Source organism: Lipophrys pholis, assembly GCF_963383615.2.
Source record: "Lipophrys pholis genome assembly, chromosome: 7".
Classification (NCBI taxonomy): domain Eukaryota; kingdom Metazoa; phylum Chordata; class Actinopteri; order Blenniiformes; family Blenniidae; genus Lipophrys; species Lipophrys pholis.
Window position 1 is genome coordinate 15467689 of NC_137638.1, and position 19602 is coordinate 15487290.

Sequence of the window (19602 nt, forward strand, 5' to 3'; positions counted from 1 at the left end):
CATTGTGTCTGTTTATTTGCAACTGTGTATGATTTTATGGCCCATTAAGGTGTGTCAGGTAATGCACACTGGCTATTCATGTCAAAATCTGGACCTTATCAATAGTAAAAAAATAAAAAAATAAATAAAATAAAATAAAAAAAAATAATAATTTTGTGAATATGAATCAGAAATTTGCATCATCACCAGGTGAACCAAATAAAGTCAATGAAAGCTGCACACGAAATTGTTTCCCACCATAAGAGGTTTGTGTGGTTTTTAACACTGTGCTACTCCAATCGGTCTACGCACGAGACAACACGGCCGTATTACCTGAAAAGGCGCAACACAATCAGATCGCTAACAAATCTATCTACCACACCGGTGGGTTTCCAAGTAAAAGTTGATAGTGTGTGCACGTCACAAAAGACCAATGCAAAGCATTATGTGATTGAGCCACTAACTGCTTCATCGTTCATGAAAACAGAAAAATCCGATCTCTCAATAACAAAGAATTCAACCAGACTGACAAAAGAAGTCACCTTAAAAATGCGCTTTCTATGGGACACAAAGGGAGCAAGTCAAGGCCACGGTTACTGCGGAGCTGCTGTTGGTGACCAAAAATCACTTGAAAACATACAGGCCAGAAGCTAAATTCCAATGTATAATTTTAGAACATTAAATTACTATGTAGAATGATTACGGATCATAACTGAAAGTGTCACACGTGCGGACAGCACTGTCACTTTGAGAGCTACTTTTTAAAAATTCAGCAGATAGCACTGAAATTTGGATCTGTGCCCTTTTTGTGAGTGTGAAGCAATGGTGACGTGACTGAAACTGTAAAATTTGCAAAGCACAGCACACTTAAAAGAAAAAAGCAGGTTGGTTTTATTGCATGGTTTATAGCGATTAGTGTTGCACTTATCTATCATACCGTGTTTTATATGCGATTGGGTTTATTACGCTTTGTTTTCCTTCTCTCTCTTGCTTTCTTTAAGTAATCCTACTAAATTCTAATCAGCTGTTGACAGGGCAGTAAAGTGTTGAATCTTGAATTTTAATTCAAGTCAAGTGCTACCATGGTAACAATGCCAATAAAAGATTAGCCCATATACTTTCTTCTAACATGTAGTTGTGTATTACTGTATTATTGGTGTTATCTTACGACTTCCCCATCCACTTCAAACTCTAACTCCCAATCTACCAAATAAACGTTTGACCCGAGGTGCGCCAAATGACTCATGCTTCTGTAGCATGATGCGATGTTTCAAGGCCCAAACACATGAACTGAAGATGGTAAATGGATTTCACTTATATAGAGCTTTTCCACCGTTTGAGCATGTCCCCGAAGCACATTACACTGTTAATTCACATTCACCCATTTATACACATACACATGCCAATGGAGGCGGCTGCCACGCAAGGCACTCAAATCCATCCACTGGGAGCAATTTGGGGTTCAAAGCCTTGCTTAAGGACACTTTGACATGTAGACAGGGCAAGATGGGGAGTCAAACCTACGACCACTCAACCAACAGCCACCCCAGAGATGACGTTCATCAGGGACTAATATCTTGTATTTGAGCCATTAAAGTTTGGAAATATGTTTATATATTTATAGATTTTGACACATTTAATGAGTTTTAAGGAGTTGATGCCGTTTTAAGGACTTTTACAAGATCACTAAGCATTTTAGTGGAAAAACTACGAGAGACATATCACTGCTGCAAGCAGAGTAACGTTATATGTTAATACACTTAGAGAAGGGATGTTTTATATGTAAATGCAGCGGGGATTAAGTTTAGTACATCCCACTATAAATCCACTAAACTTGATATGAGTACGATTTAAATTATGTGACATAGCAATTCGGTGACACTGTGGTTTATACTTTCATTCTACCATTTTCACCCTTTTTTTAATGAAACACGTATTTAAGCTGGAAAATCATGAGCAGATTATTAATACATAAGAACACTTCATCTGACAGTTTATTATCGCCAAATAAGCATATTCAAAGTTGGATTTCAATATCATACGCTTATTATTTTTATACACTACAAAAATGTAAATCTGATCAAAATGTGTTTATTTTTTAATCAGACATAAGTCACCTATATCGTTCCATCCAATCAAATAGCAAGCTGTCAAAGATTACATGATTAAATCTACTAAACAGTGCTTTGGGTGGCTGATCCATGCTCAGTGGCTGCTGTGCAACATGTAGCAGGTGATGAGCTGCTTTCTGTCTCAGAGTCGTGTTGAATCGTCTTGTATATCGAGGAAAAAGCAGCAGCCCAGGAATAACTATGTTGAAGTATCAGGCCTCTCCCCGAATCACCTCAAACATCTTCCTCTCAAACTATTGCCACCAATACAAATGTTTATTAGCGTAGAAATACTTTTTGTAAAATTCTAAACACAGAAAAGTTACACATTTGCTATCAAAATAATCAACAATCGAACATCAAAGTGGAGGCATGAAAGATGACCTGTTTCTCTCACTCTGTGCGTGTGTCTGTGTCTGTGTCTGTGTCTGTGTGTGTGTGTGTGTGTGTGTGTGTGTGTGTGTGTGTGTGTGTGTGTGTGTGTGTGTGTGTGTGTGTGTGTGTGTGTGTGTGTGTGCTTGTGTGTGTTTGCATGTGCAAACAGCAGATGTTCTGTGCAGGCAGCCTGTCAGACAGCAACCAGTATCCTGCTGCTGATATTCTCCCTGGACAGGCTGAGTGACTGACGTGTGCATCTGTGTGCGTGCGTGCGTGCGTGCGTGCGTGCGTGCGGTCACACTGAGAGAAGGGTTGTCAGAGGAGGGACAAAAGGCAGACAATCCACATTCAGACAGCAGCCTTGGTTCTAGGTGAGGTTACAGCTATGTTGAAGAATGTTTGTATTATAGTGAGTTGTTATAGATGAATGGAAGTCATTGCATTGTCCTCCAAAGTGATAGAAACGTGTGTTTGTGAGAGTGCATGTGTGCGTGCACAGAGGGGAGCTTGCTTTGCCTCAAGCAAATCGATGTCCCCTTGAGGGAATGTGCGAGCTGAGACAAAGAGACTTAGAGAGGAGGAAAGACAGTGAGAGAGACCGAGGCAGCCCTGGGCAAACACAATTTTGCACCCTTCCCCACTTCTACAATCTTAGGTTCTTCAATTTGACTTTCCACATTTTCTAGTCAAATTTGTGTGAAAATGTTTTGTAAGAGGAAACCAGTGAAGATGCTGAACTAAAACTGCGGAAAATTAACACCTGCCACCGGCAACGTCTTGGTCAGGGGCACTTGCGTATGCCTGACTGCTGAACTTCAAATCCACACTTCCTCAAAATGTGTTTCCTAAAGTTTGTGTGTAGCTTTGCACTCCAAGCTAGAAAAGCCGCTTCCTTGCTGTGGAGAAGTTCGTGGCATACACATCCCTCTGAGCTCGTATCACATCACTGTCTCTCTGTAAGTAGCACACATGCTCTTCAACTGTGTGATATGTGTTGTGACAGTTTTCGAGGCTGGGTTCTGACTTTAGTGCAGACTGCTGAGCTGTTGCAAAGGATAGTGTGTACGGAAAGAAATCGCTCATCCATACCTTGATTTAAATTACTGCATACATCTTTGTTAGAAGCCAGCCAGTTGCAAGGAAAGGCATGGAAATGTCAGTCCGTTGGTCAATTGGGTCTGAATCTCAGTGACTATTGGACAGAATAACTTGAATCTTATAAACAGAATGGCTCAATGCACATTTTGTCTTATACTTTAACTGATGTTAAATTAATCCGACAAACTTTGTACCTAAATTACCATAATCGTCTGAAATAAGACAATCCTAGTTAAAAGATATTTGTCACAATTCACAAGGTTTATATCTTGGAAACATGTTTCACAAGCCAAATCTTGTTTTTTATAAAGAAATGAATTTTCAAATGCTAAATAAAAAATAAAACAAATAAAAACAAATGGAACTAGAACCGAGCCGAGCCGAGATATTAATTGTAAGCTCCGGAGCGGAGTTGGCAGTGTGGCTAGCAGACGGGGAGCAGCAGCTTCTTTGCTGGGACACAGGTGCACGCATCAGTGTACGCAGACACATGCTTTTTGAGCCGGTTCCTCACGTTCCTCATCTTGCTGATTTTGTTGCGGCTATCACTGTTCTCATGCTCCGGTTCCACCTGCTCCACCTACTGTGATTCGCACTCGCTACCATCCAAAGCATTTGAAAAGCAGCATTTGAAACTTTTTGAATCCTTTGTGAACAATAAGTACACAAGTACAGCTTTAGCTGGTTTGTCATGCCCACAGTATGATCACTAAGTTACAATTTGTTGTACACACCTGACATTGGACCGTCATAGTCAGGTGTCCACTGATCACAGTCCGCTTATTCCTCCTGTTTTCTGAGGTTATGTAGAAAAACTTGGCATAACAATGGGAGCTTGATATTAGTCATGGACTGATATTGTTTTATATATATATATATATATATACACATACATATATACATGAACACTCATCTCTCCACTGCTCTCTGCTCTCAAAGACAAGTGAGGCTTCAGTATCACTGAAAGGACCAATGAACTGTCTGACAAAAACCTTGGATGAGTTGAAAAGGTTGACTGCCGACTTGCATGATTCACTGACGGCGTCTAGACACAAAGAATGTCTTTCTGTTCAGTTCAATGAAACTTACAAAGACTGTTATAAAAAAATATATATATATTTTTTTAAACTTCTCAGAGAAAAAGCCCTAGGTACATTCAATGTCTCAATAAATCCTTCAAACTACACTTCAAAACCACTCACAACAGCTGACCTGCACACTCTGCAAACAAACAAGTTAAATCAGGGGGGGGCACATGGATCAACAGATGCATGTACTCTATGTGGGCGAGCAAAAATCAAGTATTCACCTTGTGATGGAGAGGCAAACACTGAAGAAAAGTTATAATTATTTCCTGGCTGGTGAGGCATACCACTGGATCACACCAGTGGTGAAACAAACCCTTTATTACCTACTGGCTCCATAAAACCAAATCAGCCCTGACCACTGAATTGGTATTGGTGTGTGTGTGTGTGGTGTGTGGTGTGTGTGAGACACTGGAATCTTTGTGCAGATGAATGCCTTTAAATGATTTCAGTGTCTGTTTCTCCTGAGTGTAAGTGTAGGGAAGAAACAAGTGGCCAAAATAAATCAGGTATAGAACCGTCTTTACGAACACTTATGTACCAACAGACAGTGTAAGTCGTCCACTTCTAGCTGTTTGCTACACGAAGACAGAGGAGAATAGAAAGACAGCATGCTTATTTATTCAAAGAGAATTCATTTATTTATTTATTTACCCCTCGTCTTTCCGTCTCCTCTGCAATTGGAGAAAGGGACATAAAACATGTTGCGCATTTACACAGAACATTCAAGATCAGCGATTCCTCGAACAGACAATAAACCTTTCTACTCCTCTGTTTGTCTCTCAAAAGCAATTGTGTGCAATGTTAGAAAAAGCTATATTGCTGCTGTAATGTAATGAAGCTATACTGTTCAGAAGACGAATGCCCTGTGGGTAAGTGTATGAGAACAAATCCTTGAACCCTCCATATGCGCCAACGCTACGTGACTTGGTCGTGTTTTAAAAAGGCCAACCAACACCAGACCATGGCCTAATTTTCTTCTGCCTTTCCTTTCTTTTGATAGGAGGCGCACTGTCAGGGCCACAGATGGTGCAACTTACAGAGAATCACAATGTGAAGTAACACAGCCAGAAGAACAAGGAGCAACTGAGACAGCCTAAATTCCCCCAAAACAACCTAGACAAGTGCTGTGCAACACCTGTGCTCCCGATGACCGAAACCCACTGTGTTTTATAGAAATATATGTGGGGACAAGAATACAGAGACCACAAATGTTGCAACAGACCCGAGAGTAAATAGGATGGTCACACCAAACACTCATGCAAGTACACTTTTGGCGTGCATTTTGGATCAAATAATAATTCAAGGCATTACAGGGTACAATTCTACTTGAAATATCCACCATCATCCACTGACTTTAGAAGCATCCTTCTGAGGAAAGAAAATGACAACCTAGACAAGACATTCAATCTGAATACAAATATTTACCTCTGATTGGCGTCTTTCCCAGCAATTCGATCTCCGGTTGGGTCCAAGGGTGAAGGAAGCAGGTTGAGACAGGAGGCCAAGGACTGGCTGGAGTCTTCTCTGGACACTGGACACATACCCAAACAAAAATGTCATGAAGCTAATATCTAATCCCAGCATCACCCCCGAGCCTCAGTAACAAACCTAGAGCCACAATATTCCAGCCAACCCTAACCCACAAATATTTAATTCGGCCCCCAAAATCATTTTTCGTTAAATAACATCACTCCTTTCGTCAACTCGTGGAACAAAATGTTGCAGTAATTTGTCTGAGTGGTGATGATACTTGTAATTGTTTCGATGAATGAGATAACAACATCAAATTCGCACATTTGACAGAGCAATGTCAGAGAGAGTGGAGTAGATGCTGCTGATAAAGACAAGGTTTAGCATTTTTCTCTCTCGCTCTCTCTGAATCCACAGGGCACGAGTCACATTTGGTGTACGAGAGCACACGGCCCTGCAGCCGAACACCGTTGGTCATAAATTGCTGTGAAACTGCTTGCTTTTTAATAAAGGTTTTAACAAGCCACCTGAGAGAGGTAAAAATGAGGAGTGCCAATGAGACTGTGCGGGTGTGTGGAGTTGTGGGATAGGTGTGTGTCCAGTTGCGTATATCTATTTGTGTGCATACATTTCTTTATTCGCACCCCGTGCGTGCGCGCGCGTGCATTGTGTGGACAGCCAGAATGTGTGCACGGATCTGCGTCTTTAAATTAGACCCTTCAAGTTGAGCACTTGGAGCAACCTTACTCCTCTATCGCGAGCACAAAGTCTTAGTCCCTTGACTTTATGAGGACAATTCATCAAACCTTTAATTTCATGCTACAGTCTGCAAACCATTAGGTCTAATGACTGAGCATGCACGCTAGTGTGCGAGTGTGTATTAATGATGGGGCTGCCTTTAGCTCCGCATCAACCAGAGCCTGCAGAGAGGTTCTCAGTGTGTGTGAGTGTGTGTGGGAGCGCTCAAGCCCACCTTCTCTCGCAAAACTCTCCAAACCCCACAAGCACGGGAAATTCTGTTTATTAGGGCTCAAGCGCTTGTTTTAGTTTTTACTCCACGGTGCTGCTGAGCATTTTACTTTATTTGACTGCAACTGTAATATTCTGTGAGCCCATCTGGGACTTTAATATGGCCTAGAGATGGATGAATCCAACTTCACATTACCATATAATGTGACCGAGAGATCTGTTGGGTAAGACATGCTTACATAAAGTGTTAGGGTGACATAGACACACCCTACCACTGTACTATCAAACACGGGAGACCCTGTATCTGAGCAAACCGGATCACAAAATATAGAGAATGATCACATTTCAAGCTTACGGATTTGCCATCAAGTCAGCTCGAACATGTGTTACATTCACCCGAGTCTTCCAGTCATGTTATGTATGCACAGGATGATGCGTATTAAAACATTTGCAAGCAAAGATCTGAAGCATAATCAGCACTGACAGCAAACGCAAAAGCTTGCAATTTTCCTCTGTTAGGGTAATTCGATCATTTAGCTTCACTAAAATCTACTCAAAGCACCAAAATAAAGTAAATCCCTTCTTGAGACATGAATGGGATAGAAATTAACACATGAATGTGTTCGGAAGTCTTTCATTAAGTTGAGGTGGTTACAGCAGGTCTCCATGCTCATTCATTAAAATAATACCCTCGTGTCTGGCGTGGAAGGAAACTCGAGTCACTCTGCTTTTGGTACCCTGAGCAGCACCGTGGCATGGTACAAGCAATAATTCTCATCCGACAGTCACTTTTCAACCACGAGGCATGTCAGGGAGAGTGTGACTGAAATGCCAAAACAACAAAGGAGATAAATCGCTGTAAATGAGAGCGCCACATCAGAGTCGTGGCACATGTTGAAAGAAGTGGGGCGAATACTGGTTTCATGTTTTAAAGTGATGGAATAGAGGTGGCTTAATGAGGGGAAAGACAGACGGAGAGTGAAACGAAGCACGGTGAGAGGATAGAAGAGGCCAGCAAGGAGGAGGCGAGGAGAGGAGAGAGGGAAAAAACAAAAATCTGTCACAATATGAGGGGATATACACTTGACTCGAGGAGGGATGGATACGGATGAAAGTGAACGAGTGACAGATTATGTCTTGATTTGAATGCTTAGTTTCTAAGAGCAGCAGCAGGGGGGATTTTGGGGGATTCTACGGAGTGTGACACGGTAGCGAACAGCGTCACGTTCCGCTTTTAACTTTAACCCGACACCTGCGTTACAGTCACTGCGGCGGTGAGACGTTTACCGTGTCGGTGCCGCTGATCGTCGGAGAGGTCCAGGTCCAACATGAGGTCATCTTCATCCAGCTCCGAAGAACCAAGGTTGTTCAGGACATCCTGATGAGAAGAAAACGCAAATATGAAACTGAAAATAAGCACCCAATTCAAAACTGCGATACATCAAACTATTGATTTACATATATTTTTTATCTACTGAGCTCATCGGTTTTTTTTTTGAAAACAGTTATTTTCAATAATGTGTGGGATTCTTTTAATGACTTCGCCTACGAGCTATTTAGTCTCTCATCACCGTGGCCTATCGTGAAAACATACTGCGGCTCTTGGTATGTAGCAGTGATTAGGGTTTAGTGTGGGGAAACAATGCGTCTGCCAAAATGAGTTTTATGCAACATCTGTCAACTTCCCCCATGCTTCACCTTGGAAAATCTCTGCTGCTCAACACACCAGAGACACTGAACGCAGTGAGGCCGTTATTTAGATGCTTTTAAACGGATGATTTCTGCATGCTCGACAAGTGTTTTCTACAAACCTGAGCTGTAATTTTAAATCTCACAAGCAGAGGACAGGGTACTCAAGATCATCTGATTGATCCTTTATTGATCATAATTGGTAACTTGTACATCTCAGAATGCTTCATTCTGAGATGTACAAGAGTAAATGAACGGGGCTGCTAGAATATGAAAAACCACTGCTGGGCTCATTACTGAGAGAAGTGTTATTATTTTTGTGGCGTTTCTAATCACTGCACACAATTCGAAAAGCACATCATATTCCCAGTCGCAGTGCTGTTGATTGATGCATTTATCTTAAAAATATTGGGAAAATGTCCAGGAGAAAAAAAAAAACCTCTTGAGCTTTTAGCACGGTACACAGAGACTTCTGCAAGTGTCAATGAGACATATTTTGTGTACTTCTTTGCAAATAACACATTGTATTATAGAACAGTAATACAAAATTAATTGTCGGTAATCTTTAAGGGGAAAAATACCCATTGCATCAAGAGTGTTTTACATATAAATATTGACATTTTGATTACGTTGGTCGATTTTATGCAACGTTTCCAGAGATTTCAGTGCATAATTTGCATGCAATTGTAATGTTCAAGTCAAATATCATTCAACACCTTAGCATTCATTTCTTAATTACATTTATAAATGTAAAACAAGGTTAATAGTACTGACATCCTTGCAGAAACCAATCCCTTTGGAAAACAAATTCGTTGAAGGTTGGCGCAACAAACATATCCTTTCACAAAATATATTCTAGTGGGACTAAAATACAAGTAGTTTAAGATAAATACTTTAAAAAAAAATATGTGTGTACAATGACAGGCTATTACTATTATTTCACCTTAGGAAACTACTTGCATAAAAACTCCAAAAAAAGCAACAAAATATATTTTTGTAAAGAATTTATGTAAATCTGTTCCCTCGTGTCAAAGGTCATAGAAGATTAACTCAATTTGAAGTTAGGTCCCATCACAAATTCAGCTCGGTGCCACACAAAGTCTCTGAAATATTGTAATTGTTGTATATTCTTTTAAAAGCGCTTCAAACACAATGTAAATCTAATTTGAAATCCGTCACTGAAATAAACAGCGTGTGTCTCAAGCTGAGCTATCACTCCATCAATAATAACCACCCTTGAAAGCTTTAAGAAAAGCCATTTTAGAAATCACTCACCATTATGGGTGGCCCTCAATTATCAACAGCAGACCAACTGACATAGCAGTGTTGGAATTTCTTGAGTAAGATCTTTTCAATCCTTCATGTCTTAAATGAGCTCTAGTCACAGGACTGCAGTGAGTCATGCTTCATCACTTAATACCCAACACCAAATATTCATTTGTAATCTGTCACTAAACGCTCCCATGTTCATGCTATTATTATGAGGTTATAATGATGCCGAGAGTTGATGTGCGTTTTTGTTCAGCCATATTTCAAATGCCAATGCTGCCACCTGATGGCCATGGAGGGAGCTGCAGATAAGAAGACGCTACAAGAACAGGCATGGACTTGCAGGCTTACATGTGTGGACCTTTAATTCTCCTTGCCTGCAGAAGTTCAGTAAGAAATTAGATCAAATTTGTCCACATAATGCATGCATATAATATAACTGCTCTACTTTTATGGTGAAGGTGCTTTATTTTCCTCAGTGTATATAATTCCTGCTTGTTGTTTTGGCAAACAATCGGTCGCCAACAAACCTGCAATCTCAAAGCCAAACAAAGACTGATGCAGACTGTTGTGTTTTAACAAGACATGAGCAAGTATTTATTTACTGAAGTTGACGGTATTGCAGTGGAAAGAGCACAACGCAGTGTTCAAGCATTACAGTTTGGTCTGTCATTTTCCAAAACGAAATGCAAGAACTTGACTGATTCAGACCAGCAACTTATTCAAACTAACGGAAGCTTGTGATTAAGATTATTCATTTTCAGCAGTCATGTGGTTTGACCCTCCGCAGCAGTCCAGACATAAAGAGACTAACAGATTGGCACATGGGGGCGTAGTGGTCTCCATTCTTGCTACAAGAAGGGCCTCCCCAGTTCAAGTCCAGGCTTGAGGGCCTTTCTGTGAGAAGTTTGCTGAGTCTAAATTGCCTGTGGTTGTGCATGAGACGGTGGTGAACTGTACTGGGTGTAACCTGCCGTCACCCGTAGTCAGCTGACACTACATTCCAGTGCATTCTGACCTTAAGTTGGATAGATGGACGGATGGATAAAAGTAGTTAAAACATAAGACGACTTCACGTTAAACAAATGTGTCCAAGAAATGATTTGCCAATTACTCATACTACTGATAATAATTAAGATGCAGTTCTTTAGACTGATAAATATTATAGTTGTGCAAGAAAATCTCTGTCACTTTTATTATGAGCAGGTTTTCGAGAGTTCCACAAGAAAATAACAAAAGGTCAAAATAACTGCGTGATTGATCTCAGCTGCATACCATTAAAGGTGGAGCATAAGCCCTGAGACCTGTATTAATGAGTATCTTAAAAAATTGTTGTTTAATTTAGCTCTCGCCATTACTCACCATGGGAAGGGCTTTGACCTTGTTCCGAATGAATTTTTAAGTCCCCGAAAAAAACCTTTTCGAACTGAAGGTTTTCAGAGTGTTTTCAATTAGAACATGTATATTCCACAAAAGCAAAGAAATCTCCAGCAAAGTGAATTGTCAGGATCTAAAAACTGCAATTTTCCCCTCTCGGGCAACATCTACGATCAGAAAACCCAACACGCCAGCTCATTTCAGCTCTCATAGCCATTGTTTGGACATAAACAACCTCTCGAGCGCTATCGGTATCGATCTCTTTCTATCCCGAGGGTGAGCACCTCCATGTGCAATTTGTGACATAGTGCACTATCCAAACACCGCCTCTGAATTTCCAATCAACTGAATCTCCAGTACACCGACATGAAGTCACCATATAAACACGTAACATTATGTTTGCTTCATTGTGACATTGGAGGCTTGGTGCTCTAAACATGAGAGACAGACCAGAAGGCGTTTCGTGGTAATGCACCTGAACATGAGAGCTCGTTACAGGCATCGGAGCTCATTGTGCAAAGGTATTGGAACAGGAATTCAGGCACCATATTATGTGACGGTACTGCACACAGACTTCATTTAAAGCCAAATTGCCCATTTTTAATGTGCCCCTCCAACCACAGAACTGTCTTAATATGATTTCACAATCCCGAGATGTCACCCTTTTAGCTCACCGATGTGATTTGAGTGAATATAATCCTTCAGTTAATAGAGATAATATCAGATTCGGGTCTCATTAAAAGACGGCTCCATCGCTTAACTGCCACACAAAATGGCATCCAAAACAGGGTTGAGAGACGGCAGAGGATTCTTTCTCTCCATTAGAAGCCACTGGTTTCTGTGGAAATCATACACAAAGTCTATGAAAATTACATTTACTCAGTGCTTTAGGGCGGCAAAAGCATTCAAATCAAGCGAGCGAGCATTTCTGCTTTACAACCAGGTATTAACGCTGCCAGCAATAGAAAATATACGGAGTAACAAATGACTTTCATTCAGTCGGAGTCGAAGCGTCACAATCAGTTGTGTTTACAATGAGCCTGAGGGCCAAAAGGATTGAATGTCCAGTCGGACTGGAAATCAGTTCGTTGAATAAAACGTCATGGTGGAGGGTTTTTTTTTGTGTTAATCTCTCTGTTGTACGCATGACTTCATCCTTGCTCCTCTGGCTGCTGATCACTTGATATCTCCTCATCTAAAACTGCAGCATGTCTACCTCATTTTTCATCCACACTTCCAGACTGATGCTTCAGACAGTTGTCATATCTCATTTTATGTCACTTCGAGCTTTGCAGAGTAGGTTTGATCCTTTCGTCTTGTTGGGTTTTTATTTTTTTTTGGGGGGGGGGGACGACTCTGATTGCACCTCTGGTTTCTTGTGCCTTATGAATCTCATGTCTTGCTGTGCACACTGTCTGCCACCCACATGCACATTACCGGCCATGCTTTACTTCCAGCATCTCATTACGCGGGCTCCCTCCAAGCAACACTCCCTGTACAGCCTGTTTATAGTTTTCCATCTTTCCTCTGCTCCTGTCTGCTCGACTCCTTCGGCCCTCATCTGTCAAATTGGCATCTCCCTCCATATCAAGGCCAAGATGACAAAAAAAAATTGGTTTTCTTTTCCCCCCCAGCCCATTCAAGTACCACCTGACGTGTCATTTTTTGATAACTACTGACCCTGTTAGCACACTATCAGTAAGAAACAAGTCCCTCTACCTTTTATGGCTATAACTATATTTGTCGCCACTTTCACTTCTTTCGATTTTATGACTCCAGACATGTGTGATGAGTGCCACTTTTTAGTCGAAATGCCTTAACTTTCAATTCACCACAAAGGTGAATTTTGTCTGAATTGCATGGTTATATCACAAAAGGCCTTGGGGCCACTGTAATGACTCGTGTGTCGGAGCAAAGCTGCTCTCAGCAAATAAAATGTAGCTATCCTATTACTTTACAAAGCTGAAATTATGTACCAGTGCATGCAGAGACAGACATATCTACTTTTTAATCATAAACTCACCTCCAGTTTCTATTTCTTGGTGAATGCAGTTTGATCATAATCTGACCACAAGAATTGTCTCCAAGTTCCTGCTAGTTTGGGAGTGTGATTAATGCGGACTCCGAGTTTCATTAAAGCCTTACTTTTCACGCCTGGAGGTGGAGAGCAAGAGTGTCTGGATCGACTAGGCCACAACCAAAAAGTTTTCCCAAAGAAAAACTTTTCCAGCCAACTTGACCAAGAGTAATTTCAACGTTTTGCTACACCGATGGAGTACATTTAGTCTCACGTCTGAGTGTGGAATTTAACTGCTGATGAGTAGAGGTGCTTTTAATCTTTAGAATGATTACTACAAACGTCAAAGCTTTCTACCTCCTGAGTAACAAAAGTATATCTAACTAAATAGGCTTTTATTTTTCATCCAAAATCTCGAACGTGAAGCAATGACAGGACCAGAACTCGCTCGGTCGCTGATTTATTGGCTCATTCTAATTTCAAAGTACAAATAATATCTGTTGTCGGACATTTTCAAGCAAACGGCTGCAGGTGGAAAGAAGTGCCAGTGAATTAAGAGAAGATTTCTTCAATCTAATTTCTGCCGCAACAGTAGTCGGTTCTAATCCTCCAGGGGCGGATGTACTGCACACTTTTGCTTCTGCCTGATAGCTAATGAGCCCCAAAATGACGATTAACTCCACTCTTCCAGGTAAGTCTGCCTTTTCATTAGCCTCTATGCTGTTCAATATTTTCAAAATAAGCTCATTTAAGATGTGACTAAGATATTATACCCCACATAATCACCTTAATATGTTAAACACAACAAGATACCCAAAAAGGGCATTCATCTGTTAAATGCAGTTAGAAGCTCTTATACAAGTGTATGCTGTTATTACTATAGCAAATACTTGTTCATTTTAAAGGGTATATTTTACAATCCATTCTTTATAATGATGATAATGAAAACAATTAAGCAGCAAGATAATAACTGGGTGTTAGGGAAAGAATAAGCCCACAGACATGCACATTTGGAGTATAACATATTGTTTATACTTGATTTGCACAAAATTGTGCCGGAAATTCTGTTCTAATTTTAGCTCATATAGTTGTTGCCGTTAATCACTCTGTACAAGTGTATAGTCGTACATTTCTTCTCTCTATTAACAACATTCAGAGATTTTAAGAGGGCATCATAATTGCTGCTTCTTTAATGCAATATCCCTGAAGCAAGCGAGCCAACAGTATGCAAACATATGCAACTCGTTCACACTGTATTTCATTTCACCAGCCAAAACTGTGGTTATTATTCCAAATTCTGTCTGGGAAAAGAAAGGAATGCTTATCTTTTGTATGATTAATTCAAGTGCCACTTGTGATATCCAGCTTTTACAAGGCGGCAATCAGACTGCAGGATACTAAAACAAGACGCACTCCGCATTACGACACTGCCTGGTAGACGAGCCGACGAGCAGCTGTTGATGTGCACAAGCAAGGCAGGCAGAGTGAAGTGCATTGCAGTTGAACCATTCCGCCATAAACGTCACTCAAACTTTTGACAAAAGTACGTGTTCAAAGTTTGCTCGACTCGTCTGTGAGATAAAACGAAATTTCTCGAGAGCACTTTAAGTCATTATTTTTATTTTATTTTTTTTCTTTCTTTGCGAGTGCGCCAGTTTTACATTTAATCACTGTCATCCTGTCAGCATCATCACATCTGTCACTGGGAGACTTATGAGCAATGCTGAAGATGCTGCTAACATAAATATCACACCGCTTCCCAAAGGGCTTTAAAAAAAGAAAGAAAGAAAGAAAAAGACAAAAACAACTGGAATGAGAGCACCAAGTAACCCAAGCAAGTGCGGGCTTGATATACTTCACAGACGTAAATCATAGTTTATAACTGTGATTAGTAATTTGTCACTGTTAACTATCAAGGCAATCCCTATTTGGTTTCAGTAAATTAGGCTGAGGTGCACAGTGCAATGTCCCGACAGGCCTGCTTTACAAATTATTCTAATCCCTTTAATTCATACCCTCACTACCTAACCTTATCTAATTAATTAGAAAATGGCATTGTTTGCAGAATGTGTGTAAACACACGGGCTAATGTGTCTAAATCTGGACATAACTTACAAGGGCCTTCAGCGATCTGGCAAAGTTTTATGTATCTAAGAGTGGTAGTAGATAATCTAATACACACGCCCAGGCTCTTACCTTCCCTCCATCCCTCAGGCCCCTAAAGGGCCCTCCATGAGCACAGAAGAGGTAAAGGAAGAGATCGCACCGTGTTTAGTGAAGTGTATGTCAAGAGGCAGCTGCAGTCTGTAAGTCGCACGGTAACGCGCTGCGTCTCTCCCTGCCCTTTTAAATCTCTCAGAAGAAGCCGAGTGTCCCTGGTGAAATAAACGAGATTGGCTTAAACTAGCTTTGCTCCCTCCGAGCTTCTCCGTGTTATAAGAAGCGGCAGCCATAAACAACAGCGGCTGCAGCCTGCTATTCAGAACGTGCTATGGCGCGCATTAATGGAAGGCGAGTGCAGAGGCGGCTAACAAACGGGATGTAAAGCTTAAACCCGAGAGATGACTCAGGTTTTGCAAAGCACTTTATTCACCCGCACTCACACAGAATTCAAACTTAGGGCCGTGCCTGAAACAGCCAGCACGCTGTGTCACAAACACAAATCATCTCATGATCCAATGCTGGTATGATGTCATGGGAAATTAATTCGGTCTTGATACTGTTAAATAAGTTAAATAACTGTTTTAGACCGTTTTCGGAGCATGTCCAAAGGCCAGACACTGTGTAACTGTTAGCATTCTCCCCTCACAAGCACGAGTCTTTCCTTGGTTTGAGTTTGGCTTGAGGGCCTTTCTGTGCAGAGTTTCTGTGTTTTTATAAGTACAAAGTTTGAAAATCATTTGTTAGAGGTTAGTGTGTAACTCTGAAACTGACTGTAATTATGAATGCTATGGGCTGTCTCTGTGTTTGCCTTGTGATGGACTGAGGTCCGATCAAATATGTACCATGTCTTCGCCAAAAGTCATCACAGTTTAGATTGGACTGGACTCCGTTCCCCCCACAACCCTTGAATAAAGGGGTTTATAAGCTGCTTATGCACTAATGATGACCCTACCTGTCCGAGGGGCCGACTATTCTACAGCCACCCGTGTAAACCTGCACATTTTCACAATATTCTTTGAAAACAAAATTATTTGTGCTAAATGGCTTCTTCTTCGTTCCCAAATTTATAAATGAAAAGTGAGTGGAAAGAAATATCCTTTAAGAGCTGCAAAACAAAGTTGACTGTGCTTGCTTTGCCCAGGGCATGCCAGAAAACCTTCACTCTCTTCACAGCCAAATGTAAGCGCATGGGGAGGAATTAGACGGAGCACCACGCTGTGTATTATGTGGAGTGCAATAGCAGCTGGCTGACAATTACATCTACTCACTTTGAGAGCAGTTCTTGCTCTGAAATGGCAATAACCATCGAGAAGAGACTTTCTCAAGTATTATTCTTGTTTGTGTCTATTAGCAATGGGAGTTAATAGGGCGACGGATAAGCCGCTGAAGACAGATGATGTCTCTTTTTTTTTTTTTTTAATAAAGTTTAATTGAAATTTTTGGACGTATGTGTGAGTCATTTGACACTTTTTGCTGTTGTTGTAGAAAGTCACTTTAGATAATCTAAGCATATCCCTCTGCAGTTTACTGAGTAGTAATATGGCGGCGAATGTGTGTTACAATGACCACAAGGCCGAATAATCTTTGGCGAATGAGAGAAATTGTTATCATCATGTTAATGCGTGCAACATCTCTTTGTCACCTAGATGTCTAGCAGCATATTGATTGTGGCAAAATATTAGAGGAAAAATTAAGGTGGCTTTAAAAAATTAAATATGATGCTGTGGACGTTTGTGGAGCCAACACTCTGCAGTTGTGAAATGACAATGCCTGATTACAAGAAACCAGCTGAGTCATGAAAAAGCAAAAGCTCAGGAAATCCAAATAAAAAAAGCATAAGTATGAAGTAAAGCTCATAAATACCCAAGCTTACACACAACAAAGCACATATTTTTTTCTTTGTTGTTATCTCCTGTTTTTGTTTTCATATCTTTGATTAATTGACTTTGCTCAGTACTCACTTTTTATTGCTTCATTAAAATTACTGTAGTTTTTATTGTTGTCCTGAAAATACACAAATGTAACTCTACAGGTGCATCTCAAGTAATTTGAATATCTTTGAAAAGTTACTTGTTTTGTTAATTATATGAATAAAATCACAAAATTATCTTGTGTCATTTTCGCTTTCAGTTGGGAAAGAAAAAAAAACAAAAAACATCCGATCTGATATTTTAAGATTTTGAGTTACTGTGTTTCCCATTACTTATAAGCATTTCATTAATGTTTTAAATGTATTGGTGTTATGAATCTAAATTGTATTGAAGAGTCACTATTTGAATTAAATTATGGTAAAAATTAACGTTTCAATTGTATTCCAATATTTTTGGATGCACCTGGAGTAAATGTGTTTTTCTATAGATTTACACTGTTTAGTTTATTTGTCAAAGTCACTCATTTAATTTTGTAATTCAAAATTAAATTCCTTGTTTCAAAAAGCTTTCACTCTCACGCCCATGTGTATTTTGCATGTCTATATATTTTGATCTTAACATACATATTCAGCCCGACCTAAATGTTACGAAATAAACACGGAATGCACATATCAATAACAATGTGAGGGTTTGCTGCTGGTCATTCCAAAGACCTACCAGGCTTCCCAGTTTTGATGATGAGGAATTGTTTCTGTGTTTCAGTAGGCCACATCCCTCCATGCTCGGGGCATCTCGGTGGTTTCCATGGATACGGGGCCCTCCAGCCCCCTCAGATGAGGAGCGCAGACGTCTTTCCATCCGCATCACCTCATGGTAAGGGCTGGCACCGCTGCACAGAGAAGCTGGAGGAAAGACAGAGCCAAAATGAACGCCTGACAGACTGAACAAAAAAAAAAAAAAAAAAAAAAAAAGAGTCATTTAAGTGGCGCAGTAATTCCACGAGAGATAGGATCAGCTCTTTATCATCTATAATGAAGTCTGAATAATTCCTGCCGGAAATAGGATCTTTCATAAGACTATATGAAAAAAATAAAATAAAAATACAGCATTTACTTATTCAGCATTGTAAATGAAAGTAAATATTCCCTTCATAAAGCAATTCAGCTATATTGCTTTTTATGAAATGATATTGCTTGCTTACTAATCAAGTTTAGTCTCAGAACCTGAAAAATGATTGCATTGTAACGACGATTAAACAAGAGATTTCTCGGGAAATACCCTGCAGCCCAACTGGAGATAGATATAATTCTGTGTTTCTTAATCTAGCAACTGATTCCAAAAATGGAAAGACACTATAGAATCCTCTCACTGAGTAACTGACTATAGAATCGAGAAAATGTACAATATTTTGTACCAACCATTACCTGCCACACCACACAGAAATAAGCCTTGTGGTTATTTTTTCTTTGTTCTTAACATTTCACTGGACATTCGGGCCATTTAACCAAGAAAAATAAAAAAAGATCAATGTTAGCACTGTGACACTGCTTGTGAATATCACAGAACTCAGTGACTCCAGTCGATGAGTTCACGTGGGTTTTTTTTATTGTTTGCTCCCACAGCCTGGAAGCCGGAAATCCACAGTATAAATAAATCAATATGCAACTACTTGCCTGGAAGCAAGCAAGAATCAAAATACTGTGTGTGTATGTGCGTGCGTATACTACTACACACTATAAAAGGCGATTATTACCACACTATGTGCGCACTGACAGTTGGTCTGATATTAAGCTTTTAAATACACAGCATACTAATGTGCACAATCACAACAGAAACACTCACAGTTCATCCAGTGTTTGGTGAGACAAACAACATGCCAAACTGAGCAGATCAAGTACATGTAATGATCAATATTTGTGATACAATGCATCCGAGTACCCACTTTTATAAATTAACATGTAATTAGTTTTTTCTGCGGAATACTGAAATTTTCATGATGATTGAATCTTGAATAGTTTCTTTGTGTCATAGTGAGTAAATATCACAATTATCTACTGCAAGTACAGCATGAACAAAGTGGCATCTTGGTGATATCAAGGGATCAATTGGGAAAACTTCAAACC

The 19602-nt window shown here is 40.1% G+C and overlaps 1 protein-coding gene across 1 annotated transcript in view; it reads right to left on the reverse strand.

The window, feature by feature from the left end:
- Positions 1-19602, reverse strand: part of ccser1 (coiled-coil serine-rich protein 1) — a 127636-nt gene that overhangs the window by 95441 nt on the left and 12593 nt on the right. Inside the window, exons 4-6 of the mRNA XM_080466718.1 lie at positions 18197-18381; positions 8381-8471; positions 6080-6185 (exon numbers count right to left, since the gene is read on the reverse strand). Of these exons, the coding sequence (XP_080322844.1) occupies positions 6080-6185; positions 8381-8471; positions 18197-18381 (382 nt within the window). The remainder of the gene's footprint in view (positions 1-6079; positions 6186-8380; positions 8472-18196; positions 18382-19602) is intronic.